At 44.1% G+C, this 27,073-nt stretch overlaps 1 protein-coding gene across 3 annotated transcripts in view; it reads right to left on the bottom strand.

The window, feature by feature from the left end:
* Gli3 (GLI family zinc finger 3) overlaps positions 1-27,073 on the bottom strand; it is a 264,642-nt gene that overhangs the window by 154,608 nt on the left and 82,961 nt on the right. For all 3 annotated transcript variants that reach the window (XM_023565209.2, XM_003470095.5, XM_023565210.2), the window contains one exon: positions 24,490-24,732. In XM_023565209.2, coding sequence (XP_023420977.1) covers positions 24,490-24,732 — 243 coding nt within the window. The remainder of the gene's footprint in view (positions 1-24,489; positions 24,733-27,073) is intronic.

The raw sequence follows: 27,073 nt of genomic DNA, 5'->3' as shown, positions 1-27,073 counted from the left end.
TAGTGGTTCCAAAGCACATGTTGCCATAATGCTGCTGATCTGGCTATGTGTCAAAAAGAAACCATGGAGCCCTGCCTTTCAGTGACAAGATTAAATGATGATAAGGTGTTTTTCAAACAGAAAGTATCCACACACCTTTATGTAACTTTTATTATAACAGAAGTTATCATAGGTAATGTATGTACGGAAAAAAGCAGACATATATGATCCCACATGATTTGGGATTTCAGGCTGCCCTGGTGTCTCAAAACAAATCCCCAACTGATGAGGGGAGAACAGTGCACTTCTATTTCATAAACAGAAATTCAGATACACAAAAGCGTAGTCATAAAAATTATTCTCACTGCATGCTGGTGCTTTGGAATAATCCTTGAATATTTAAAATAAAAATTCTCTATAACATCAACTAATGTGGTACCAAATATCTTTATCCTTTAGGTCAGAAAAACAGACTGATTTCATCACATTCAAATTCATATTTAAAAGAAAAGCATACTTCAAATTCAGATCAAACAGTAATATTCAGATGAACAAATGTAGGATCTTTTTTCAGACAGAAACCTAAGTGCTTGCCATTCAGGAATTTAAAGAGAGATTGACATCTGACCTTTAAAAGCAGTGGTTCTCATACACTATTGTATAAAAAACTTGTTAAAAACATAGAATCTAGGTAGGCATGAAGGTGAATGCCTACAGTTCCAGTACTCTGGGAGGCTGAGGCAGGAGCATTACAAGTTTGAGCCCAGACTTGGCAACCTAATAACACAGCAAGGCCCTATCTCAAAGCACAAAAATTTTAAAAAGCTGGGTATATAGCCCAGTGAAAAGGCCTTGGGTTCAATCCCAAGTGTGCATAGTACAGGAATACAGAATCCCAAAAATCCTTAATCAGGAGTCCTGAAGTAGAACTATGAAGCCACACAGCTATGTACAACCTCAAGTTTGGTTTTGGTAGCATAGTTTTAAGAACCACACTGAGAGGCAAGGCCCCCAAGCCCATCAATCCAGTCATTCTCTGTGACCTCCATTCCCCTCCACACACACCCTCACCCCTGTCTTGTCTTCCATGTAACACTCACTCATGGAGGAGAGGCAGTCACCCCAAGAAAACACCATCCTAGAGAACAATTTCCCTTTCAATAATTGGATAAATTTCAATTCACCTATGTATACACCAAAATAACTCTTGCACAACAGTTCTAGGATGACAGGTGGCCCTTAGGAAAATATATTCCTTCACTAAATGGTCTGCAGGGGCTCAGCTTACTTCGGTGATTATCTGTTTCAGATTCAGAAAGACCCTGGCCTGCCAAAATTAACACAGGGCTGATACTGTCCTCCTATAACCAGCAGTGGGACCTGTTTCAATAGTAAGTTCTCTCAGATTTACTCTTCTCATTGTGGAGATACTAGACACTCAAAGTTAAAGGAGAAAGGTTTCAGGCCATAATCGGCTGGTTCCAAGGCAGGGTGGCATCCAGAGGATCAGAAACAGTCTATGGCAGAGCAGGCAAAAGACTGTAAGCATCATGCCACGGATCTGCCCTCTCTCACTGCCTTTCATAGTACACACAAGGTTTAAGTCTATTTATTGGTGCCACCCATTGGTGGCTTCCATTATCTACATCCTTAATCCCATCATGACACCCTAATCTAGCCACCATGGAAACTCTCCATCTAGGATCACAGAAGGCTTTGGGGAGACATCCAGATATAAGCCATAACATAAGTGTTCCTCTTTCAAAAGATCCAGACAAACACAGGCTGAGCAAAGGCAGTCAGGTAGATATTAATTACACTTTGGTCATTGACAACTAAAGTCAGCATGTACCAGAGTGATAGACTGAAAAGCTTTCAAGTTCACTAGTAATTCTCAGAGCCACCCTAGCCCCAAGGCCAGTATGCTGAGAGTGGCACTTGACAGTTCTTAAGTAGCAGGGAAATGCTGTCTTTCTACAACACCCAAACTGCTGGGATGAAGTTTACTCATGAAATTCAGGAGAGACATTTGTTTCTGTTGTTGCTGTAGCTATTGTTGTTGTCAATGTGTGGAGCCACAAATCGAATATGTAGCTTTTCTTTTCCTAGCAGTATTTAAAATAGGGTTCTAGCTCGCTGACAGAGCACTTATTAGTACACACAGGGCCTTGGATTCAATAGCCACCACTGTTGGTGGGGGTCACTAGCAATTTGCTGTACTCATTGAAAGAAGTATATTAAACCAGGCTTGGTGGCACATTCGTATAACCCCAGCATTCTGGGAGGCTGAGGCAAGGCATTGCAAGTTTGAGCTTAGCCTGAGCAACTCAACATAATAAGGGGAGAGTTGGTGAGGAACAGCTTGGTGTGGAGGAACTAGGTTTAATCCCTAGTACCTTAAACACAAAAATAGAGCATGCCTTTTAAATTTAAGTGTTCCAGGTATACGCAACTAGTTTCCTGGACACACCTAAGGAATCTCTGTGAAAAGTATCATGCTTGTAAATGCAAGGATTGAACAAACCTTGCAGGAAGCAAGCAGCATCAGAGCTGGGAAGAGAGTGACAGGGACCTAAAGAAATCCTAAAGAGCAGGAGGGACACACTACAGGGACAAAGGCTACTGAGTGTTGAAGGTACTAGGCACAGGGCAGCGAGGTCTCCAGGAGGGAAACTGCTCAGGTCCAAAGCAGCTCTGGTGCTTTTTAGTTCCCTGCAATCTGGGGAGGAAGCGAGAAAGCAGGGCCAGCTGGGGTGCCTCATGCAGGTGGCGCCGAGGTCCCTGGCCAGGCCCTGGACAAAACCATCGCGTGTAAACCTTAAAGAGGATTAATCCTCCAGGAGCGCTGTAATGAACCCTTAAAAGGCTGAGCAACAGCAGCAGACCTCGCAGGAAGGCAGTCACTGCTCCCCAAAGTCCCGCTAGCAGAGTTACATCAAAGCCACCGGGCAGCAGATAGCAGGCTTCTGCAGCAATCCCTTATCTCCGCGCCAGCGGACGCCGCGCCTGGGATTGTCTTGAACTGCCACCTGTCCCAGGCATCTTTGAAGACAACGCTAAGCCTCTGATGGATCTGACCTCCTTGAGCTGAGATCCTTTTATGTCTTTCTTCGTTTGCTGCCCCGCGACATTCTCCCCCTGCCATGCACATGACATGAAACAAAGGGAGTTCTCACTTCTGACTCACTGTCCCCAGCCATTTGAGAGCAAAGAAAACAACGCCACGGATTAGACTCGCCCGCAAAACGAAGCCGTCCTCCGGAGACAAGCCTCTTATTTTCGAGAGTCTAACTAGACGGTCTGGATGTGGAAGTGCTTTACAATGGGGTTCTGTGGAGCTGGGAGCCAAGAAAGGAAAGCTGTGTATCGGAGATAACTTGCAAACACGGGGAGTGATGGGGGCGACTTGATTAATAATCACATTTTTTAACAGGAGGAGGACAGATACTCAAATATGAAAGCAGGCTCACCACTTTACCACACAGCAGGTCTTGGGCAAGAAAAGGTCAAACAAGCAAAAGGTCCCTAAACTTCGTTCAATTTCAAAGGATTAAAAAATCTGATGGAAGAGAAGAATATCACACACACACACACACACACACACACAGAGTGCAGGTGAGAAAAGTTTAAGACCTGAAATACTGACTCATTCCCTCTGGGGCCAAGCTCAGGAGCTGGAGACAGCTGACATTTCCCGATTTTCCTGGAGGGCTGGCCAATGCCTGCAGTTCTCTGCAAAGGTCGACATCCAGGAACAGGAGAATCGCCACCCTCACAGCCACCGAGCGCGAGATTTCTCAGCAACCCACTTGATGCTGTCACACTGTCTGTCTCCACCACCGTACTGCTTTAATGACACTCACTTAGGTGACTACGTCTCATATCTATAGAAATCTTCACAGTCCTTACTGCCTGATTAAGAGTGGTACTACTTTAATCCTCTGCCTCTTTTACTAAAAGTTTCACCCAGAATACTGGAATTCCTAAAATGGAAAATGCTAACTCAAAAAAACCTGGTCAGAAAACCATCCAGAATGATGGTCAAGAACTAGAGAATGTTAAATAAAAGAAACCTATAGGCCACGTATCCAACATGCTTGGAAGCAGTGAGGAGTACATTAAATCTGAGTTTCCTGAGCTAAAGGGAAGGGGAAATAAAGTCAGCACTATGTTGTCTTACAGTAAATCTTGCGAATTCCTCCTTCCGTGACATAGTCTTCTGTTCTTTCTGTATAACATTCTGAAGCTTCAAACACCTACGTGCCTCTCCTGATGTAAACCAGTGGTTCTGTAAATGTGGTTGTAACTCTCTTGTGACATGGGTTCTCCAAATTCTCCCCTTCAGTAGAAAGGGCTGGGGAGCCCTGAGTGCCTTGGTTCTGCTTTACAGAGAAGCCCTGGGCTGAATCCAAGTCAGCCCCAGATCTGCCCACGCCTTCCTCCACCCCATTCCCAGCCTGGGCTCCCCAACCCCAGGGCCTCCCCAGCTCCTTCAGTCTCCCTGTCTGGTGGACAGAACACCTTCCCACTCTGGCACTGTGCCCCAAAGCGCACAGCCCTTCTGTGAAGGAGCCTCTTCCTCTGGGGACCATGGAGCTGCCTGCACTGTGCCCTTCTGGCCAGGGTAAATGTGCTTCCTGATTCCATAGCCCGGGCCAAGTTGTGCAGGGATGCATAGAGGCACCAGCCTGCGATTATAACTAACAAACCTACGTGCCACCATCTTCTCAGTGAGAGCTGACTTGCACAAATATCACAGGCTCCAGTGCCTTTTACCCAGACACATCACTCCCACATCCCACCACGCCCATCTCCTAGACATCGCCACTTTCTCCAATGGAACAGTTTAAGAGATTTAAACCCCAGTAACATTTTGCACAAACTGAACACCACTTTTCCAGTTTAAAAACACAGTAAGTTTTGTACAATGTTTTTGATTACTCCAAGCTCATGACTTTTTTTTAATCGTGCAATGCCATTACAATAAACCATGTTAAAAAAAAACAAAAACATAACTCTGGGAGGCTGAGGCAGGACAATCCCAAATTCCAGCCCAATCTGGGCAATTTAGTGAAAAACTGTCTCAAAAAGGATAGAAGAAAGCTGGAGATATAGCTCAGTGTGATAGCCCTACATGCGATTCCCAGTACCTTAAAATACATAAACAAACTTAGAGCACTGTATGTTCACTAATTATCTAAAAGTATACCTAGTATGCGGCAAAGAAATAAGATCAAAGAAAATACATAATTACATATATAATGTTAGGTGAAAAACATCTCCTAGGCCACAAGTCTACCTAGGAAATAGGTACTCAGCTGAAGACTAACATTGAGAAAATCATCCACTGTAATTATTTTCTATTTCTAGAGTACATTTCTGAAGAACCACCATATATTTTTGGTGGTGAACACTACCACCTATGAGTTGTTTTTAAACCATTTTGGTAAAAAAATAAAATAAAAATTTTAAAAAGGAACATTTTTCTCAGGAAATGAGTATCTAGCCCTTCCAGTAGTAAGGAATAAGACTTCTAAAACATTTTTTGGCTGGGATGGTGGTCGCCTCTGGGAAGTTATATGTTATTCTGTAAAATATGCTCTGATTACCATGTCTAGCTCATATCTAGGTTGAGTTTAAGCTTAAGTCGCTTGATTTTGGGGTTTCTCAAATGCATAAAATTTTAAAGAGAGTGAAATCTACTCTAACAGCTGAAAGGAAAGGAAATTATAAAGAAGGTTCCAATGGCATCAGAGGAGGCAGGAGCATCAGCCAGGGGCCAGGTTCCCCTCTCCAAGAGCATCGGAATTGGCCCTTCCAGAAGGAACCAAGGCCCGAGAGTCAAAGAGTAGAAGTCGGGGGACCTCGGGTTCTAGCATCCTCTCATCTAATCCCTTTCACTAAACTCTGGTGCTGCCTGCTGTGGTTCGGCTTTGGCGAGCCTATGTTCCTCCCAAGTTCCTGTGCTGGAAGCTAGGTCCCAGGGTGGCAGTGTGGAGAAGGAGGAACCTTTAAGAGATGTGACCTTGGGCAAGGTCACTGGGTCACAGAGTCATGGCCCTGGGCAAGGCCCAATGCTGGTCTGTGGAGTAATCACTCTCATGTGTGGGCTGTCATGAAGCAAAGCTACCCCGCTTCTCTACTAGACTGGTGCAGCCCAGCAGCCTAGCCAGGCCGCCAGCATCAGGTCCTCGAGCCTCCAAGACTATAAGCTGAGTAAGTGGCTTTGCATTAGGAAGGAGCCAGGCATTCTCTAATGGAGACAGAAACCAGAAACCAGGTCGGTCGGCTTAAGCTCACTCTGCTAGAAGGTGGGAGAGCCAGGACCTGATCCGAAGTTTAACAGGCTTCAGGTTTCTTTCTGTGTACCCACAATACAGCACATTTTCTTCTATCATGTCCGCAATGAGATGACAGGCTGCTCACGTGCATTTCTCACCTGCCCCTCTTAAGATCTCTTTGAAATAAAAAGATGAAAATAGGTACTGCAGTCATGACAAAAACACAAAGACATAACAATAAGATGTCTAAGCACTTCCTCTGCAATAGGCACTTCTAAGGACTTTATTTTATTGATCTTCTAATAATCCACAGAAGCAGGTGCTCTTACCCGCTTGACTGCACAGATGACAAGACAAAGGCTTGGAAAGGCTAAAGAAGCTGCCCATGGCCTGATGGGCAGAAGCACAATTTGAATCCCAGAGGTCTACTTCTGAAGCCCATATGTTTAACACAGTGCAACAAAATCAACACAAGAAATTTAGACTCGTTTCGGTGAGATAGATACCAAGGGGTAAGACTGGAATTCTAAGTGGATAAGGCACATGGAGAAGCAACAGCCCAGGGCAGTGACGACAAAGCTTTTAGAGTTTTTGGTGATACAAATGACCAGCTGCAGCATGCAGCCCCATAGGTTCACCACCGCTGGCTGAGCATAGAAAAGGGCAAAAAAGACGTGGCAGTCAGTCCACCCTGGAAGCCTTCCTTCCACAGAACGTCTGGGGCAGTAATGTGGCCTCTCTCTGCCCCACAGCAAGGAGCATGGGTACTTGGCAGTCCTGAGCAACATCTTGACATCTGCTCTTCACAATACAGGCTGAATCACTGTGAGAACAGGAAGGTTGTAGTATCTCTGTTCCCTTCCAGACTTATTAGGCAAATGCATGTAGCGTGAAAGCTTGAACTTCTGGAGTTGGTCCCAGTAGGTCTCCATGGCCTCCAACAGGGGGCGCCAGCCATTTGAGTTCCTACAAAACCCCCAATCACACTCCCCTCATTCTGGAGGGTAGAGGACTCCCCTTATTGCCCTAAAGGAAGCCCTGCCTGTCTACACACGCGATCAGAATGCTTGCTCTAGCAAAAGCAAGCCTCTGTATGCCTGAGCTAAAGAACGCTTCCCTCCCCCACTGTGGTTCAGTATGAACCACACCCAGCAGTCACCAGGCTTAGGGAGAAAGACAGACAGGACACAAATGAGAATGCCATGGCCAAAGTCAGCAGGAAAAATGAACCCTAAAAGAAATTTCAGAAACTCCGAGGAAGCACCAAAGGCAAGAGCACATGTTAAGAAAAAGCAGGAATTTAAAAAAAAAAAAGAATTTTTTAAAGCTCTAAGAAATTAAAAAATATGGCTGCTGAAATTAAAATATCATCAAAAGCCATTAAAGATAAAGTTAAGTAAATTTCCTAGAACATAGAATCAAAAGAAAAGGAGAACGTGAGAGAAAAGATAAGTGATTCAGAGAAGTCACCCAGGAGGTCTAACATTCAACTAAGAAGAATTCTAGAGATTAAAAAAAAAAAAAGAACAGAGAAAATTAGGTGGGTGAAATTTTTAAAGTTTCAGTAGAAGAGAAATCATAGCAAAATAAAGTTCAGCTGAATCAAAAAGACATCTAGGGATATGCTTTCAAACCACGCAAGACAAAAAGATCCCAAAATATCAAGGAGAAAATAAGCCATCTACACAGGAATACAAACCATGCAGGCATCAGACTTCCCATAGCAGAAAATGTACCAATGCCTCCAAAGATCTTAGGGAAGAACACTTGTTAAATTACAATTCCGGCTAAAGTATCAAGCAGCAAACAGTAAGGGCAGGACAAAGACATTTCCCCACATTCAAAGACTCAGAAAGCGCCTGCTATGCTGTTGAGAAGTTACTTAATGTATCCTAATAAAATAAAATTTAAAAAACTAAAAACCAAGAATACAAAGTCATAAGGCTGAGGACGTAATGGTTTCTTTCTAGGTCACCAAGAAAGGTCTGCAGTCTCCTGATGCCAACTGCACCAGAGAATGAAGTCCCTAGGAAGGATGTATGTGCTCACTTTAGGGCAGATACCGTCATTGGTAAATGATAAACAAAAAGCTAAAGGAACTATCAAAAATAACATGATGGTTAGTAAGTAATTCAGGAAGAATAAGAATAGATAAGCCTCTGTCCTTGAATACTAGATAAGTCACTGCTGGGTAGATTGAGGATTCAGACAGGTAAATGTGATCCTGACTTTCTACTGGTCAATGCAGAGGACAACTACCACAGCTGTAAGGCTATAGGTCATTTCTTGACATTCCACATTTAAAATCAACCTATGGACAAGGCATAGCAGAGGTGGGGTTCCGATTGTAAGATGTACCATGAAGATAGTCACAACCTTGACACTATTATAGAAAAGCTGAACCCCAGAAAGTTGGCTGGAGGGCGGAAGGGGGTCTAATATTCTCATCTTTGAACTGGAAAATCAAAAGTTACAATGAAATATTGTTGAAGAAATACGAGTTTAAGATACTCTTTTAGCTGGGGGTTTAGCTCAGCAGCGTAAGTGCCTGCTTGACAAACACGAAGTTGTGAGTTCGATCCCCAGCACGCACACACACACACACACACAAAGAGATACTCTTTTACTCCTTAAAGTAATAAATGTTGTCAACGAACAAAGAACCTAATATCAATTCTTTTTTTTTTTTTTTGTCTTTTTCTTTTTTATTGGTACCGGGGATCAAACTCACGACTGTCTGCTTGCAAGGCAGGCTAATATCAATTCTTAAAAAGACAGAAGGGCATAGCGTTAGAAAAGTAAAGATGAAGCTTTCATTTTGGAAAGGCAGTAAATGATATTGAGTCCAAAATATCTGGGGTTGATCATGTCAAGAAACAAATGTAAAAGCAGGTTCTGAAGCTCTCATGGTTGTCACTGAAAGAACAAAAGTTACAAATGCCCTTGGGACAGGGCTTACAGAAGCCAAACAAATAAGGTCACTACAGATTTCTATCCTAAGGTCATCAGTATTTTATGATTTGCTGAAATGAGCTTGTATCTCTTGTAAATTGTAATGTTAATAGAGACACGATAAACTGTTAAATTATGAAGAAAGTTTCAAGGTTTGTCTCCTGGATTGCTCCTTGGAGAAATAACTAAGTGATGGCAGTGTAGTTAAATAACCATTGCATATGAAAAAATTCAGCTTCTACACATGTGACTGAAGGACAGAACTTGGCTCTCCACCATACAGCCTTCCCACTGGGAACTTGATCATGTGGCAAGATCCTAGTAAACGGTTTTCTTTCTCCATCTTGTAGGTGTGGCTGGGGCCTTGCAGCCTCTTGAGCTTCATTTCTCTCTGGTTCCCTCAGAACTCAGCTGCCATGGCTCAGCTTAGCAAGGAACCACCCCAGAGAACAGAAAGTCAAGGCTAGAAAGAGGTCTGAAAATGTAGTAGAACATAAAATAAGCAAACTACAGACCGCATGCATGCCTTATATGAAGGGTCTCCTCAGTGCATCACCAAAACCCACTGAGACTCCCATTGCTGTAAGCCCTTCCTACAATTTCAAAACACCGAAAGGCCACCTGCATCATCAACTTTTGAAAGAAATACTCTTATTTTCTTTGATTCAGAATATCAATAAGTCACCAAGTTGCCCAGGCTGGGCTTGATGTTGTGATCCTCCTGCTTCAGCTTCCCAGAGTGCTGAGATGATAGGCATGCATATTTTTCAGAATATTTAAGGCACAGAATTACTTTAAAACACAAATAAAAAAAATATACACAAAAACGTATTCCCTCGTGTCATTAGCCTATTTGGGGAGAAAAGAAAATAATGCTACAAGGTCCCAAAATGTTTCAGATTTTACCCTGGCTCTTGGAAAAATTAGGTTGGGTCAACACAATGCACAGAACTCTGAAATCAACATGCTACCCTGGTCTCTGATGTGACCATAAGAGTAAAAATGAGTGAGGACACACACTCACACATTCGTGTTACCTAAGCCTCCAAAGGTATTAGCCTGCAAAGTTCAATTGGCCAATGCAGTGGCAGAGCTGGCACACGCACTGAGGGCGCTAAGTCCTCTTCACATGCACAAGACACACACAAGGCCTCTGCAGGACGGGGAGGCTGGTGCCTATGCAGACACTGCCTGTCACCCCGCAGGATGGCCACTCTTGTGAGAAGAGGGGCCAGTCACACCTGTAACAGCAGAGCTCTTAATCGGAATCTTAAAACGCTGGACCCAAGCAGCAGGCAAGACTCTGTGCCTTAGGGTCCTCTGCTCACCTGGTGGCTCGGGATGTGAGCGCCGCATCAGAAATCCTGACACTCAGCAGCAGGAGCGAGCCTGCCATCAAAACAGCAAGGCTGCTACCAAAAGGAAAAAAAAAAAAGTTTTGTTTTTTCTTTCTCAAGAGACAGCCGCTCACTCATGTCCATCCCAACTGAGTCCTGCAGTCCCATGGCTTTGCTCCCAGAAACAGGAACACGTGGTCGCCCACATGAAATATTAATGTCCGTTAACCAGGCATGTGAAGGAAAATCTACTGCTAAGGACCAAATGCTCAACACTCCATGCCCAAGATCAGTTCCTTATTACCGTGAGCATAAGAAGATACAGAAAAAAAAACAAAACAAAACCTTCCCAGCAGCCTTAATGAATAAATTTTTAAATGCACCATGAAATTTTAGCTCCTGCCCATGAAGAACCAGCAAATCTACCGCTCGTGAACTGAACTAACTACAGGGGCAGAGGCTTGTGTGCCAAACTGGATGTGCTTAGGATGCACGGGTTGAATTCATCAGGGAAGAGACAGAGAAAAAACAATGACAAAGGCAAAAAGGTGACCTGGTCCCACCCTGAGAATCCTACAGCCCAGCCCACTTCCCTGAGAAGTCAAGAAAAAGCCAGCAACCTCCACACTTCGCTGAAATATTAGCAAGGGCCAGGCTGATCTCATGCAAAATCTGCCCCCAAAAATCTGAAATTCAGGGGAGCATTTCAGATTGCAGTTCACAACTCCTCATAAATTAATGAAAGTCAGACATTAAAGTTAATAACAGCGGGGATGGATCAAGCAGAAAGAAGAGGCAGTATCGGCACATGTGTTATGTGAATTTCTTAAGAGTCCATAAATTTGATATTTGGAAGGAAGAAGAGAAATGTTAATTAGGAGAAATTTCATACTGGGTTTAAATTTGCCATGGAGTCAAAGCTCTACTGTAAAAAACCCCCTAGGAATCAGAAATCACCCTCCCTAGACCTGGGCCCGGCCTTTCATCTTGCTATTTTATACTTGTCAATAAGTGGGTTAATTGTTTGCATGTGCTGGTTTATGCTTTCTCTTCTCAAAACATAAAACCCAGAGCCAGGTTCATACCTTTTATTCTACTGTATGTGGAGCTCAATTAATGTCAAGGAAACCAATAAAAAAAATCTAAGAAGTCATCCTCCTCCTTCTCTCCAAGCCTTGTAACAATTTTCCATAATTTTTAGACTATTGCAGTTATAGAGTTCTCAGGGGATCACAGTCTCGACATGAACTTTTCTTATTTTCCTGATACGGTACAGAAGGAGCATTGTTATGATGTGTGTCTTCACTGCACAAGCCCAGATAGACCCTGGGTCAAATCGAGTCCCCTGAAACATAACTTAATACAGATAGGGGCTGGTATCTCACATTTGTCTTTAAAGCAAACATCAGCCCCCTGCCCATGGATCCCTGCATCAGAACGGGATTTCCCAGCCCCTTGGTTCCTCTGCATAGATTTCCAGTGTGGGGCTTTTGGTGTCAGACACCTCCTGCCTTGGCTGCTGCTTCTCACGTCATCTGTTGAGCACAGCCCGTTCTGTCTTCAGCAGGCACTGGCCTGTTATCCATACTCAGTCTTTTTTCTCACAAGTCATCCCTCCAGCTCCCTAACCATGCATAAGTTGTCATCTTGAGACACCAAAGTCAGAAGTAAACAGTCAATGTAGTATAATCAAAAATATGGTGAATATAAACAATTTTAGTGTATTAAATAAAAGACACATCATCATGCATTCCTCTCAATATCCTCCCTGTGACTTCAAACCCATTTATCCCACTGTTCTTGCCACTTTCTGAAGCAGTTCTGGAAGCCTTCTTTCATGAGTGTCTTCAGTTCCACTGTCATGCTGCCTCAATGTCCTGACTTGATTCAAAATGCTCCTCTTTTATGGTTGTTTTGACTTTGGGGGAAAAGCCAGGTTGCAGGTGCAAGGTCCAATCAAAAGGATGTACAAGTAATGCTTTAATGAGCCGCTCTTTCTACCAGGTGGCACATAGCCGCAACCTTACCTTGTGATGCACCTAAGGCCTCTCTCCTTCCCCTAAACCTAGTCCTGGAGCCCTCACAGAAACTGGCAGCCTGGGCAGGCAGCATGACTTCATCCATCTCAGCTTATTCAAATTCTAAGTGGGTTTATGTGGAAACCCAAGGAGATCATCTCATCGGGTCCTCAGCCCTGCACTCACTGCATGCTGAGTACTCTTTATAGTCTCTGCAGTGACGATGCTGCTGCTTCTTGACTTAGTTCTCAAGCATGGGCACAGGTGACCCAGAGAGCTCCCCACAATGAAATTACAGAGTACTTCCAATTTGAGAAGGCAAATACTGATCAATCAGAAACTTTAGGGCCTCTCCCAGGTAGAAGATGCTTCTACTTGAGTGCACAGGTGGCTGTGACAGTAAGCCCTGCCTGTCAGGTGTAGGGGTGCCACTGAAACAACTCTGATGCGGGATCAGGACTTGCCCTCACTTCCCACAGAGGAGTGCATGGGAACTGGCACTGCCATCCCCTGGGCTCTGGGATGGCATTTCCAAGCCTCCCCTTACCAGGCTGAATGCACGCCTGGCCCCTGCACAGGAAAGATGACCATCCTGGGGCTTCACCACATAGAAGGCCAAGAAGCTGAACTTTGGATCCAGATGGCCTGCCTGTACAAATACACACCTCCTCAGCCTCTTGGGTCTCGGTTTCCTCATATGAAAGAGGTGAAGATCGTGACAGGCTCTCATGAGGAGGTCATGGGGATTTCATGACGTCAGAAGCAAAGCTCACTGCAAAAACACGGTGCAGAGAAGGCTCCATGTCTGCTGGCTACAGCCAAAAGAGGGCCCATTTCCTAGCACACTCTGCAGTGGCCTGCTAACTCCCTCTAATCCGCATCCCGCCACTTCCACGTGAGTCAGAGTGAGGGTCCCAAGACAAAAGCTGAATCACACCACTCCCTCCATTGGCCCACAGGGTTCACTAACCCTGTTGCCATCTGCACCCCATGATCCTACTCCTGGTCAGCCCCACACAGCCTTCTTTCTGCTTCCAGGATCCTGGCCCTCCCTGAAGATCTTGCCATGGGTGGCTTCTTGTTGGTTGAAAAGACACCTTCAGAGCAAGGCCCTCCCTCCCCCTGCCACCCAGTCCAAGCAAACACCCCTGCAGGAGTCTCTTCTCTAGCACATTTCCTTTCATATCATCCTTAGGGTATTGTCGTGAGTAGGGTGGACGTCAGCTTGATTGGCTTTGGGATCTATCCAAGCACATTTCTGGGTGTGTCTGGGTGAGTCATAAAGGCATGGACTTGGGGGTCTATGTCTGGCCCCTCATCCATTCTTCTCTGGCACTGTTCTCCTGCTCTACTTCCTGGCCACCACAAACTAAGCAGTTTTGCTCTACCACGCCCTCTTGCCATGATGTTCCTGGCTTGGCATCAGCCATTATGGACTGGAAACATGAGCCAAATGAAATGTCTCCTCCTTTAAGTCATGGGTATTGAGAATTGTGTCCCAGCGACAAGAAAGTCAACTAATACAGGTCCTCCTGCTATTTTCTTGTTGTAGCTCCTGCCTTTGTGTGCATGTCTGGTGCATGTCTCCTCCAACAAGAATACTGGCTTTGAGACCAAGGACTTGACTCTCTTGGCACCCTGGAAACAGAAAAGTGCCTAAGTCATTGGAAGTTCTCCCAAAAGGCATGGAGCTTTGGAAATGAGAGTAAGTATCAGGCACCATGCACCCAGTAGTTTGAGATCTGTAATAGGTCATATCTGTATTGCCACTGGAAGGGCCGAGCCCTCAGGAGACACTCAGAAGCCTCCAATTACTCAGTGTCTCTGTTTCATCAATCTGCAGCAGTGTGATTGATAGACACTATGTTTAAATCACTAATAATAAAGATAGAAGCTCTAGGAAAATGTATCCCCAGACACGCATACAGAAATTTCGTTCAGACACAAACTGCATGTTGAATCCAAAGGGCCAACCCATTTGGTCAGCACAAAAGGTCTCCTGGAAGAGAGGCAGAATCATCTAGGCAGGGAGGGACACTCACAAAGATGGGGCTGAAGGAAGACTCAATCCCTTGAGGACTGAAGGAGTCCCTATGGCTGGAAGGTGGGTTCCACAGCAGAGTGGCTGGATCCAGGGCTGAAGGGACACAACCTGGGACCAACACTGAGTTAGAGAGGTGACAGCAAAACCTCTGACAGGAAGTGAGCCAGAGGTCCCATACTGTGTCACCCTCTCCTGCCTGCTACAGAATTGGGAAGACATGATATTCCTTACACAAGGGAGAACAGAAGCCCCGAGATTAGATCCGACATCTTGCCCACTGCAAAGCAGGCTCATTCTTTGGAGGAAAACCAAAGGAAGAGACAATGTTTGTTTCTTAGCATCGCTGCAAGCACCTCTCTGCTCCTCCCGACATTACCTAGGAAACAGGCTTTCCTTTTTTCAAGGCACAGTTCAGAAGCGCAATCAGGATGCAGATTGGGGTCCCGCCAGTGGACAAGGTAAACAACAAGCTTTCTAGAATGGGCTCCCTTGGGCCTGCACAATGTCTGCTGATTGGGCTGCGGCTCCCCATAGAGAGTACACTGCCTCTTCCTCCAGGGCCCAAGTCTGGGATTGCAGCTCTTTCCACTAATGTAGGTCTTTGTTCTCTTTCCTGCCTGCCTGGGCCTCACTAGCTGGTTTCCCTGCTGAATTTCACTCTGCTTTCTGACCCCTGTCTCCATCCTCAGCACAGTCCCTAGCATGATTTCTCGGGCTCGGCTGGTGCAAGAGGGACCCGAGAGTTTTCCAACAAAATAAAAAACACAGAGCTTTGAGGCTTTTCATGGCGAATGTTATATTTTGAAGTTCAAACTTGTCCTCGTACAGAAGGCTCTTAGTTCATTACAAATGAGGCCACCGTCGCTTCCCAAATTAGTGAATTTCAGTTTGTAATCCAAGTACTATGGTGCTTGGGGTTACCTAATACCGAAGTAGAAATGTATTCTGGCGTTTTCATGGGAAAATACAGCCAGCTGCACAGAGGATACATCAGCACCTCTTGGAAGATCAAGGACTCAGGAGCCCACAAAGAAGGCCATGACGAGAGCTGGATGGCAGAAATCACTGGCAAACCCAAAGAGGGAGGTGAATGGATTCTGTGACACAGGAGCGCTGAAGAAGTGATGGGAAATACAGCTCCCTAAAGGGGTGCTTGAATATTCCAAAAGCCAATAATATCCCAGCACTCTGGGAGGCTGATTGGGAGGATCAAAGTTCGAGGCCAGCCTTGACTATTAGTGAGGTAGTGAGACCCTCTCTCAAAAGAAAAAATAAAAAAGGCTGGGAATGTAGCACAGTATGAAGGCCTTCGGTTCAATCCCTAGTATTATTAAAAAAAAAAAAAAAAAAAAAAGCCAAAGCAAGTTTTGGGAATCACGTCCCAAACTTAGCATATCATTCTGGACACTAGTGGTGCCTCTTCACCTGTCATCTCCTGCCATTCTGCTCCAGAAATCTCCCTTCCAATCCTGAAGATTCCTCTCGGGTCCCGTGAACTCAGGTCTTCCCTTGGCCCCTTGGTCTTGGCAAATACTGCTCCCTTCCTGGAAGTCCCTCCCCATTCTTGGCCAGGGGGCTACTTTGTCCTGTCTCCCCCCTCCAGGAAGCCTTCTGCAGGGTCCCATTGGAGTCAAGCCCTTTTCAAACCAGAGACCCTGCATTCTGTCTGTTTGCCTGTGTCTCTGGGCCTAACCTACTTGTCCCTGCCTCCCACTAAGCTCAGTCACATAAGCAGGAACTTGCTTATTTTGTTTAGCACTTAGGCAATTCAGTAAGCAAGGCCTCAGCTAATAAGTGAATGACAGAAAGAATAGCAGGAAAAGAATGCATACTTCAGTAAGTCAAGCAGACTTTCAAAAGAAGAAACTCATCAAAAACAGCCCCAAATGAAGGGAAGCCACAAGAAGATAAGAATCATCCACGTGAGGCCAGACCAAAGCAGAGAGCCAACCTGAAAACCTTAAAGAACCAAGGAAGTTTGATGCTTTTTAAGGAACGTGATGAGATCCAGCGCTCCATCCATGCAGAGGCACGGCGGGGTGAGCAGCAGAAGTCAGATGGGTTACTCTGTACAGATTCAAACGGCAAAAAGCACAAAGAGGGAGAATTAAGGCCTTTCACTGAGCAGTACGAAGGCACAGCACAAATTTACAGATACAAGATCAAGAAAGTGAAAGGAGGATGGGCGACGTGGCTTTCAAGAGACATCAAAGGTAACATTCTTTAATTATACAAGAAAAAGGAGGAGGACCCGGGATAATGTTGCCTCCATTAGGAAGCAGGAGGGAAAGCTGTTAGGAGGTGGCTGCAGCAGTGTGGTTAGAGTTGTCTGCTCCAGGAAGAAGTGAAGGGAGGTAAAAAACAGGAAGGAGGGAGGAGAAGGAGCCCAAAGAAACTATAGAAAAGTACCATTTGGGTGGGTGCCAATTAGAATCAATGTTTTTCTTTTGAGCCACATCTACATCCCTCACCTCCAGCCTCCCACAACGCGGGGATTACAGGTGTTCACCACCCCACCAGGCTACACGGAATCTTTAACAAAACTGGACCCATGACCCTAAATTGAGCTCTTGATGAAGGGTCCCAAAAGTGGACCACACTCTTAAAAGGATCACGAACAAGTCTGGATGATGCCATCAGCATCATGGCATCTGGAGGCGAATGCACATAAAGATAAACCACGGGAAATGTGGATACAGGCAAATTACCTCCCTGTCCCATTTTAGATGGAGTCAGGGGTAACAGAAGCACCTAGCTTGTGCTAGTCCCACAGGAGGGTGCTCATCTAGTTCTATGAATAAACTGTCAACTAATCCTAAAGCAACAGACAGTTGAGGAGAATCCCAACAACCTTATAGGCAGCACGTGTGTGGAGGCAGGTAGTTTTGAGGACTTAGAAATGCACCACAGATGCATGCACCACAGTCTCAACTACACTTCTGCATCTTGCCTACACTCAAGAAGACGGCATGGCTGAGTCTGGATCAAAGGTTGCACACAGTGACTAATTACCAGCGTGTTTAGTTGTGCTGTCCCGGCTGTGTCAGTGTCATGAACAGATTCAAAGGTTTCCTTTCTTAGTCATTTTGAGTTTGAGGAAGAGCCAGAAGTCATACAGTGCCAGATCTGGTGAATGAGGTGGAAGAGGTCACCGCATTATGTTTTTATGAGCCGACCTTTCTGCTGGATGGTGCTCAGCAGCGGATTTCACTGTGTTTTGATCACATCTTATAAAGAGACATGCAGGAAACAGGACTTCCAGAACTGCTTCAAAAAAATAGCAAGAATCACCGGGTAAAGTGTGTTTGAAGTGAGGGAGGGAGCACTTTGATGGAGGTTCGTGGCAATGTGTCTTGACTATAATGAATTTTTATTTAAACACACACCATAGCTTTCAGCCACGCCTGATAGAAGACTACACTGCACTTCATCTCTTCTGATTGCCTTAAAGTTGCCTCTTCAGGATAGGTAGATAAGGACCACCTAGAACATCGTGTCTGGCGTAGGGATGCACAGACAGCTCAAACATTGCCCTGGGAGTTAAATGCACTGTGTTAAAGGAAGCCTGGCTTCAGCACAGGGACAGCACAGGAACGCAGCTGAGCCGTGTCTACGTGGGAACTACACGATCCTTCAGCTCCAAGAGCAGAAAAGCATCTCTGAAAGATGGTACTTTACACAGGCCACGGAGAAGAGGGAGAAGTGGCCAGGCATGGCAGCACCCGCCTGTAATTCGGTCACATGGGAGGCTGCGTGGGAGGAACTCCGTGAGTTTAAGGTCAGCCTTGGCTGCATGCTAAGTTCAAAGCCTACCTGGACTACACAGTGAGATCAGGTCACAAAAAACTAAAAACAAAACAAAACAACAAAAGAAGGAGAAGAGAAGGCAAGGGAGGAAGCAAAGTACAGTGCAGGAAAGGCAATCGTGTGAACAGAAAACCTGGGCTTCAGCTACAAGGAGCCAAATCTACCTCAGAAGGGGACAAGCAGATGGACGCCAGAGGCCCAGTGTAAAGGCAGTACCAGCCTACCAAGAATCTTCCCTGGAAAGCAAGGTCTCCTTCACCTTTCTTTCTCTGTTTCAACAGCATGATTTTCAAGCTCCCCCCACCACCTCCTTCTAATAACTCTATCCCAAAAGTTCAGTGATAAACTCAGCCACAGACTTTTCCAAATGTTTGCGTACTTGTCCCAGTGGTGTGGGGTCCCGGATTCACTCATGGTCTCCCAAGACTGAAACATACAGCGCTGAAACCATGTCAGGCACAGGACTTGTCAGAGCTCATTAGCAAGAGCTCAAATCTGAACCCTAAGGATGAACATTGCCTTTCTGCTGCTTTATTCAACATTCCCGTGCGATGGAGTTCTTAAAAGACCCACAGAAGTGGCTCTCTGTCTCTATTTCTAGTTTTAGTGTTTTGTTTTGTTTTAGTACTAGAGATTGAACTCAGATGCTTTGTACTGAGCTACATCCCCGGCTCCTTTTTATTTATTTATTTTTTTCTTTTGAGACACAATCTCCCTAAGCTGTTAAATTGTCCAGGCCAGACTCACACTTGCAATCCTCCTGCCTCAGCTGCCAAGAGCTCTGGGATTACAGGCATGCGCCACCATGCCTAGCTTGCTTCTAGTCTTAAAACTTTACCTCTGGGCTAATGAAAGAAAGCCAGGTCACTATATTGAATGTTTAAGACAAAGACAAGCAAAAACAGGGAACTATTCTTAAAACTCGTATGTAACAGTTCTGCAAAGATCCAAAGATTTATGCAGACCTCCGCACCCATCCCCGGCTCCCCCTACAATTCAATACTAAGAGCAAAATCAGATGCCTAGTAAAGCCCTAGAGCCTGAGCCGACATCAGAGAAAGAAAATCTAGTATTCAAAGGAAAAAAGTTCTGCTGGGCGCATCAGCAGTTCTCAAAGAGGTCCAGACAGTCTGGATGAGTGGTACTATGTGCTCAGGGAACCATCACTGCTTTACAGTCTGGTCCACAGCAAACCCCTCACTTGTGCCTTGTGGGCATGTTTGTCTCACAGTTTCAAGATGACACTGGGACAGCAACAGAAATGTGAGCAGGTGCACCTATTAAATATGTAAAATTCACATCCTCTTCTACTCATTCACAAGATGTATTTCTAAGGGGTGTAGAAAGTCACCTAATAAAAAGACAGACAGGTAGGAGAAAAAAATGTGCATTTTTTTAGCAACACAAGAATGCAAGTGGGCTCAGTACAACAGCCTTTTACCGAAAATAAATGCAAGCCAATTAAAAATTCAGTTTCTTTTCTTTCAGCTAATTCCTCAGGTTTTGCTAATTAGCAACTAATAGTTCTGTCATTTGAGCTGGGAAACATAAGGAAGGATACCAGCAGTGTGTTTTCAATCAAAGCATTTGCATGAAGGAATGAATCACATTTTCCATGAGGAATTATTGCTTGGGAGCAGTTGGGGGCAGAGGCAAAAACAGTCTTCACACAGCTATAAAACTGTAAAAGGGACCTGGGCTTTTGGAAAAGCAGGCATCGTTGTTTTTGCCACACTGACCCCCTCCCCATCCCCGCCTTAACCAAACCAGCAGAGGCCTTGAATGGCAGAACTAGGGGATGCAAAGAACTTCACACAAAGATCCCTGCAGGGACAGCTTGAAAATTAGACTCTTCACAGTGAGAGGGAAGCCAGTGAAACACGTGTTTTCTGTAAATGGGAAAAGAATAAAAGTTAAGTGTCGATCAGGGTATAGGAATGCTTGAACTGTTATGTCACCTGCCTAGTCAAGTTTATAAAACAATAAATGCGTAGCAGTAACTGAAAGTAAGGGGTGATGGTGCTTTGAAATATCTGGTTACAAATGGAGCAGGTATAGAAAACTCTGCTGAGAAATCTTAGAACAGGAGATGGGGGTTCTCTCTCTCTCCTTCTCTCTCTCTCTCTCTCACTGCAAGAGAAGCATATCAGACCTCCAAATTCAGCCCCCTACAGTTTCCCAAATTATAAAGCACTAGTAGTGGTCCTACGGCCCAGAGAATGCCAGCCCCACCACTATGTCTGAGCTACGCTGCTGGCTCCTCTGCGTTTTGATATACAGCCCGTCCGCACACAGCGACCCTTCATGAGAGAACACTCCCGCATCACCTCTGAGGATTTTATTCCAAACATATGTGTGGATGTTTGAAGTGCCCGCTATCCCTCAGTTTTCTTTTCTTTTTTCCATTTTTTTAATCAAACCCACAAAATCTAAAATCCATTGAATTGTTCCTAACTACAATTTGTGAACATACACAAATTGTACCTGCATATCCAAGTACAATAAAATCCTTTGCAATAAAAATCTTACAGATATTCTTCTGAAAGAGGAAAAATGGGGTGGGGGCTTTTTTCCGGTCTTATAAGAAGCTACCCGCACTTTAGAAATACAAAGTCAGTATATATAGAAGCACAAATTAGGCATCTTTTCCAACCACAGAGAAATGGAAGAATCACTGCGCATGTTCCCAGAGCCAAGGATGCAAGGCTGGAGGAGTTTCTTCTCTCCGATTGGGCTGGCAATCAGCTAGAGGGAAAGGCAGTGACCCACTGGGATGTCTCTCGACCTTGAGCATCTGAAGGTCTACAGTGCATGTGGGCTGTGGTCAGTCCTGAAGACCAAGACAAATCCCATCAGAATTTTATGACTTATAAATAGAGGGTGCTTTTCAAATACACACACACACACACACAAAATTCTTAGGAAATGGATCACCTTCAGCTCACATCAGTCATTAGCTTTGCTTGGCTAATTAAATCCATATGAGGTAAGTAGATTTTATCACCAAGTATCTTAAAAATAAAACGATTGTGATGCCAGTAGAAGATTAAACAACCCTTGGCAGAGGTTATAACCTTTGGGGAAAAAAAGTCAAGTCCTATCTTATCTGAATCTAAAGGCTTAGCTCTAGATACCTTTATGTTACTTGATATGAATACTTAACATTGCACCTTTCTATTTTTTGTATTATGTTTGCATTTGTTTCACAAAATACTTTCTGCTAAGACTTCTCAAACGCCTTTAAAAGCTTCATGATGTTTTTCCTTACAAACCAGAAAACAACTGTAACTGTTCTACTGGCGTTTGGTGAGAAAGAAACACATCTTAAAAAGTCTGAAGACAAAATTCTAACAATCCCAAGTCTTTTCCTGAAGTTTGTAACATACTTCTTACTAATCTGAATTTATGAAAACACTGCTTTTGGGGAGCCTGCAAAAAGCCATGCTACACTGAACCAAACGTCACCATGACAGCTGCAGAAATCAGTCAGTTTAGAGGATGAACTCACCATCAGGTGATGGTGATGAGGGAAGAGAAAAAGGAAAAGAAAGAGGTCTAGAAAAAAAGGAGGAAGAGAGCTACCTTAATAATTCTGAGGCTCTCACTATGTGCTAGAGATTTTACTGAAGGCTTCATCTGCACTGTCCCAAATCCCACAAGAACACCACGACACAGACTGTCAAGGACAGGCAATGATTCTTCCAGTGGTCAGCACACTTAGTCACTGTCATGTAGGTCATAAGTGAAAAACTAGAACTTGAATCCGAATTCCCTACATCCCAAGCCAAACTGCAATGTGTAGGATTCTCTGGTCCTATTATCCACATAATGATCCAGTTTATTTGGGTCATTTTAAAAAGTACGTTGAGATAGCAGGTCAAAATTACACTTGCCATTTCATTACAGAACAGCTTACCTTGATGGTAAGGTACCACATAATTTTAATGCTGATTTGAACAATATATTGGGGAAAACTGAAGTAATACCATATAAAGCTAGTGTGCTTCCAAAATTGAGGTTCAATAAATGAATTCAAACCCTAATCTCCAGCGCCCAGTGCTAGTTGATACTCCAGTAGAGGTCCAGGCAGTGGGTCTCAACAGCCCCCTGAGAGAAGGGGAGGTTCCAGGTGGAGAAAGAGCCAGCCCTGCCAGTGACCAGTAGAGGACTGAGCCAAAAACCGTTAAAGCAAATGAACCAAGATCCAGCTGCCAGTTGCATACGGAGAGAAAGTTAACGGTTCTCTGCCCACTACCTGACGCCAAAAGAGATGTACTCATCAGCTGTCCTGACTAATTAAATACCTCACTAATTAGTGTGCATCTGGAAAGAAAAACAAAACATCAATATGCAATGGGAAAAGTTTATGTTCACACAGAAAAACAGAAACAATACAGAGAGCTTGTGGGCACGCAGCTAGACTTTATTAAAAAGAAAAACATAAGTGTGCTGGCAGGGTATAGAAATACAGGTATAGGAAGGAGGTGGGAAGCGCTGGTTCTAAAAGAGGTTCACCAATAAAAACACACTTTTGAAAATTTTGGAATGTGCTCAGAGCAAAAACCAACATTATTTAAGAAATCTGCATTCCTAACAGAAAAGGAAAACAACAAAACAGAACACAACCAAACAAAAACCTTCAATAAAAAAAGCAAGAGTCCATGACCTGGACGTCGCCTCCTTATTTCTGTATTTATAGAAACCACCTCTGCAGCAATAAGAATGATATGTACTTCTCAAATAGAGAAGCAGTAGCCTTTAAAAAAAAAAAAAAAAAACTTAGAAGAAGAAGCCACAGACCTTTGCTTCCATACTTCTGACCACTTCTTTAAAAAACACCCTTGCCACTTAAACCATAATGCAACTTCCATTTTTTTTTTCCCAACAATATAATCTGGTAGGGGAAAGGCAGTTGCTGAGACTTGAGGTTGCTGCAAGGTCCTTTGATCTGATGGGCACGCATTCCCCTTCACTGCAAGCCAACTAATGAAGGGATGGAATTAGCTTTTATCCTGGGCACTTTTCTTGAGCAAAAAAAAAAAAAAAAAAAAAAAAAAAGAAACCCATGCACTAATCAGCCATCCTCACTAATCAGTCATCTGGCTAATGACCTTTTGCCTTAAAACACTAAAATTTCTGAATGATGTGGAAAAAGGGAAACACAAACCAGTTCCCCCTCTCTGGAGCTCAATGGATCATCTGGAATTGGAGCCAGGAAGGTGAAATGGCAAGTCTGAATCCTGGCCAGGTGATAAATCTGTAATTAAGAGCTGTGCGCTTTGGCACCTCAATATGAACTTCATTATCCCAGTACCAAATTGTATTTTTCTTTGTAAAACTAGAAACAGGCCAGAAGTAAACTGAACGCTTATATATTTTTCTTTGCATCCTTTCTTTGGAGGAAAAAAGAAATCATTGGATAGTTGTGCTCAGAGTCCTGGTCAATTGCACAAACTTTTCATTGGGGCTGGAAAAGAAGCTTCCAACATCTCTGGGTGAGAGAAAAACAGTGTGGGTCAGAAAAAAAATCTTCCCTGTTAATAAATCTAGCACCGACTTGCTAAAAGAGGTTTGCTTTAACAAACCATTAAACACGGGAATAGCCAAAATCATTAAATTGAAAATCATTAAAAATGAAAACAGTTGTCATTAAAGACTTCTAACGCAGCTTGCTTTAATAACTTCCCCCACCAAACAATTTTTCTCCTGCAGCACTTCCCTGCAAAGAGCCAATCTGGTTCCGGTTCTCAGGAAAGGTCCATGTATATTTGCCAGGAAAGAAGCAGCTTTCTGAAGGCCACTCATAAAAAGGCCCAAAATGGCCTGGGCAGGTATGAAAATGCCTTTCTCTAAGAGGAATGGACAAGGAATAGCAGTAGGAAAATAGTGGAAAGAAAGTTAAGCATTTTTATAAATTATACAAGGCCAGTAATTCATAGAGCACACATATGCACGTGCATATATGTGTACACACACACACACACACACACACACACACACACACACATACCCCTCATGGCTTTCCCCATGGCTCCTGATCAAATAAATGCCGGTGGACAGGAAGCACTTACGGTAGTGAGGCTCCATGTAACCATTCCTGGGGTCCATGGCAAACATGGTCCCTCGGTAGGGAACGGAGGGCTCCGCCAGGTGTGGCAGGGACCCATGGACCTCCTTCTTGATCAGCGAGGCCCTCTCGTCACTGGACGTTGAAGGCTCCTCACTGATTTTACTGAGCCCCTGCACACTCTGTGGCTGCATTGTGATTGCGTTTCTTCTCTCTCGGTGATAGATCTGTCCAGGACTTTCATCCTCTGAAGAAAGAAGGAAAATGAAAGATTTTAGAAGCCACATTAAGGAGCAATCAAAAAAATATATATAGTCATCAATGGTCTCCCTCTCTTTTCCTGTTTCAAAAAAGAAGCCTCTTTCCCCTTCCTGGCAACTGCATGCTGCACACCTGTGATGGGATATTTGTAAGACAAAACTGCCTACAAGTAAGGGTCCAGAATATACAGGGAGGGATAAAGGGAGACAAACCATCTTCAGACTCATGGCTGACTCTGCCAAGGCAGCTTTCTGTATAGATGTGACAACATTCCACAGGTCCCCACGGGGCTGAAAGCTTCTCCAGCCCCAGCTCATGGCTGCCCAGCTACCCTTGATCCACCTGAGGAAGCAGAGTCTCTGGGATGCTGAGGAGTCCAGTTGCTCAGTGGGAGTTTGGTGGCTCAGGGGTGCCTGGCCCAGCCTTTGTTCCTTAATGATTGACCTATTAGAAAATGATTAGAAAATGACCCAAAAGTTTCCCAAGCCTTTTTTTTTGGTAATCAGATTTACAACCCCCCAAAAGACTTAACAGAGGAGACAGAAATGAAACTCTCACCCACTGATGTCAAGGAATAGAAAGATGCCAGTGGTGTAAACTACAGACCCTCCTGGGAGATACTTGACCCTCCCTCATGACACCAGGGCACCACTAGGAAAAGGGAGTGAGACTGCAGTCCAGGTGTGGGACACTGCAGGGGGAAGGAGAAAGGCTACAGTGACGTTGGTACCTGTCTACACATTTCTCCAAACAGGTAAGAAACATATGGACGAAAATCCATGCAGAATTGGTATCCACTTCCCTTATACTTCGACTCCCTTTGATGTGTGAGAACTTCCTGTCTATCCATTACAGCTCTCTGCAAATGTGACCAATCCATAAAATTAAACCAGTCCTGGTAGGTAAGCCCAGGGCATGTGGCCCAATTCATCTGTTCTAGTCACGCATGCACTCTCAACTCTGCACCTCAGAGCAAGCTCCATATCTAATCAACAGGCTGTGCTCAGGCGCTAAGTGCTGATGGCCACGAAGATATCTGGGAATCACTTAGGAGACATCTACTTCAAAACCGGTTTCACAGTCTTCACCTCAAAATAAAAAATAAGCTACATTTGGAGTTGTCTAGTTTAGATGCACACATTTTGAACACATCCCAGGTTACAGCCCCCCAAAACCAGAAAAACTGGGCATAGAAAGTTTCATAGTTCTTTTCAAATTTGAAAGAAAGCAGACCCCCACATACATATATACACACAGCCCATCCATAAAATACAGATGAAAAATAATGAATACTATTTTGTGTGGAAAGCACCTAAAACCAGCAGCAACTTCAGTCTTTCTGCCCGTGTGCAGGGCTTGGAAAATAAGCAATGAACTGTTTTAGCCTAGTAAATGACTTGCAAAGCAGAACCGACAATGAGGTATACTCTGGTCTTTACACTGAATTTGCTGACTGCTACAAGGTAACTGTGAAATACTATTTTAGTACTGTTTTGTGCAAATCGTGCAACTCCTCACCCAGAACCTTGTAATTAAGGCATACATTACAAGTTTAATCTATCAAGTAACAACTAAGAGAAACACAAACATTGGCATAACCCCACATTTTCACATTAATCTTTCCAAAAGTAATTCAAGTCGTGCTTTTGGTAATTTTAAAACAAACTGCAAAAATCCCTACATTTTTATTTTCCCTCCTGACTGTCGCATTTGGGCACTGGTCCGCCCTTGTACTTCATTAGCCGTGGGGCTGCAAACCAGAGGAGCAGGCTGTGCAGTAATATAAACCCAAAAAGGTGTCAAAAACACTAAAACTTACGTCGGTTTTATAAAAATTTCTACAACCTACAAATGTACCAAGTCATATTTTCCACTAATTTACACTCTGTGTAAAATCTTTGTTTTAAATTCCAACCTGAATTGAGCTTCTAGCATGGGTGCAGGGTTCCCTAGAATGGACCTTCATCTGGGAGCTAGGAAACCCTTGGGGGGTGAGGGGGATTTTGACCCGTAATTAGCATTCTCTGGGAAAGATGAATAACCAAGCTTTACTAATCTGTTCCAGGTTTAAAACAGGATTTCCTTGACTTAATCTTCCTAGAAGAAATTAACTTTTCTTCCCTTAAAAAGACATCCCTATAATAAAGTCAAGTTTCTTTGAAACGATGTGTTTCTATGAGTATCTGAATCCAACTTCACCAATAATTGAATCATCGGTGTAGTCTGACCAGAGAGCTTTCTCTCTTTCCTCCAGTCCTACCCCTCAACCTCCCTGGAGAAGGAACCAGGAGACAGGAGAGAAGGGTTTGGAAATGGGGGTGCTTATT

The sequence above is a fragment of the Cavia porcellus genome, unplaced genomic scaffold (genome assembly GCF_034190915.1).
Source record: "Cavia porcellus strain 051 isolate PalLab524CR breed Dunkin Hartley unplaced genomic scaffold, mCavPor4.1 scaffold_23, whole genome shotgun sequence".
Classification (NCBI taxonomy): Eukaryota; Metazoa; Chordata; class Mammalia; order Rodentia; family Caviidae; genus Cavia; species Cavia porcellus.
This window is presented reverse-complemented; position numbering and strand designations above follow the sequence as displayed.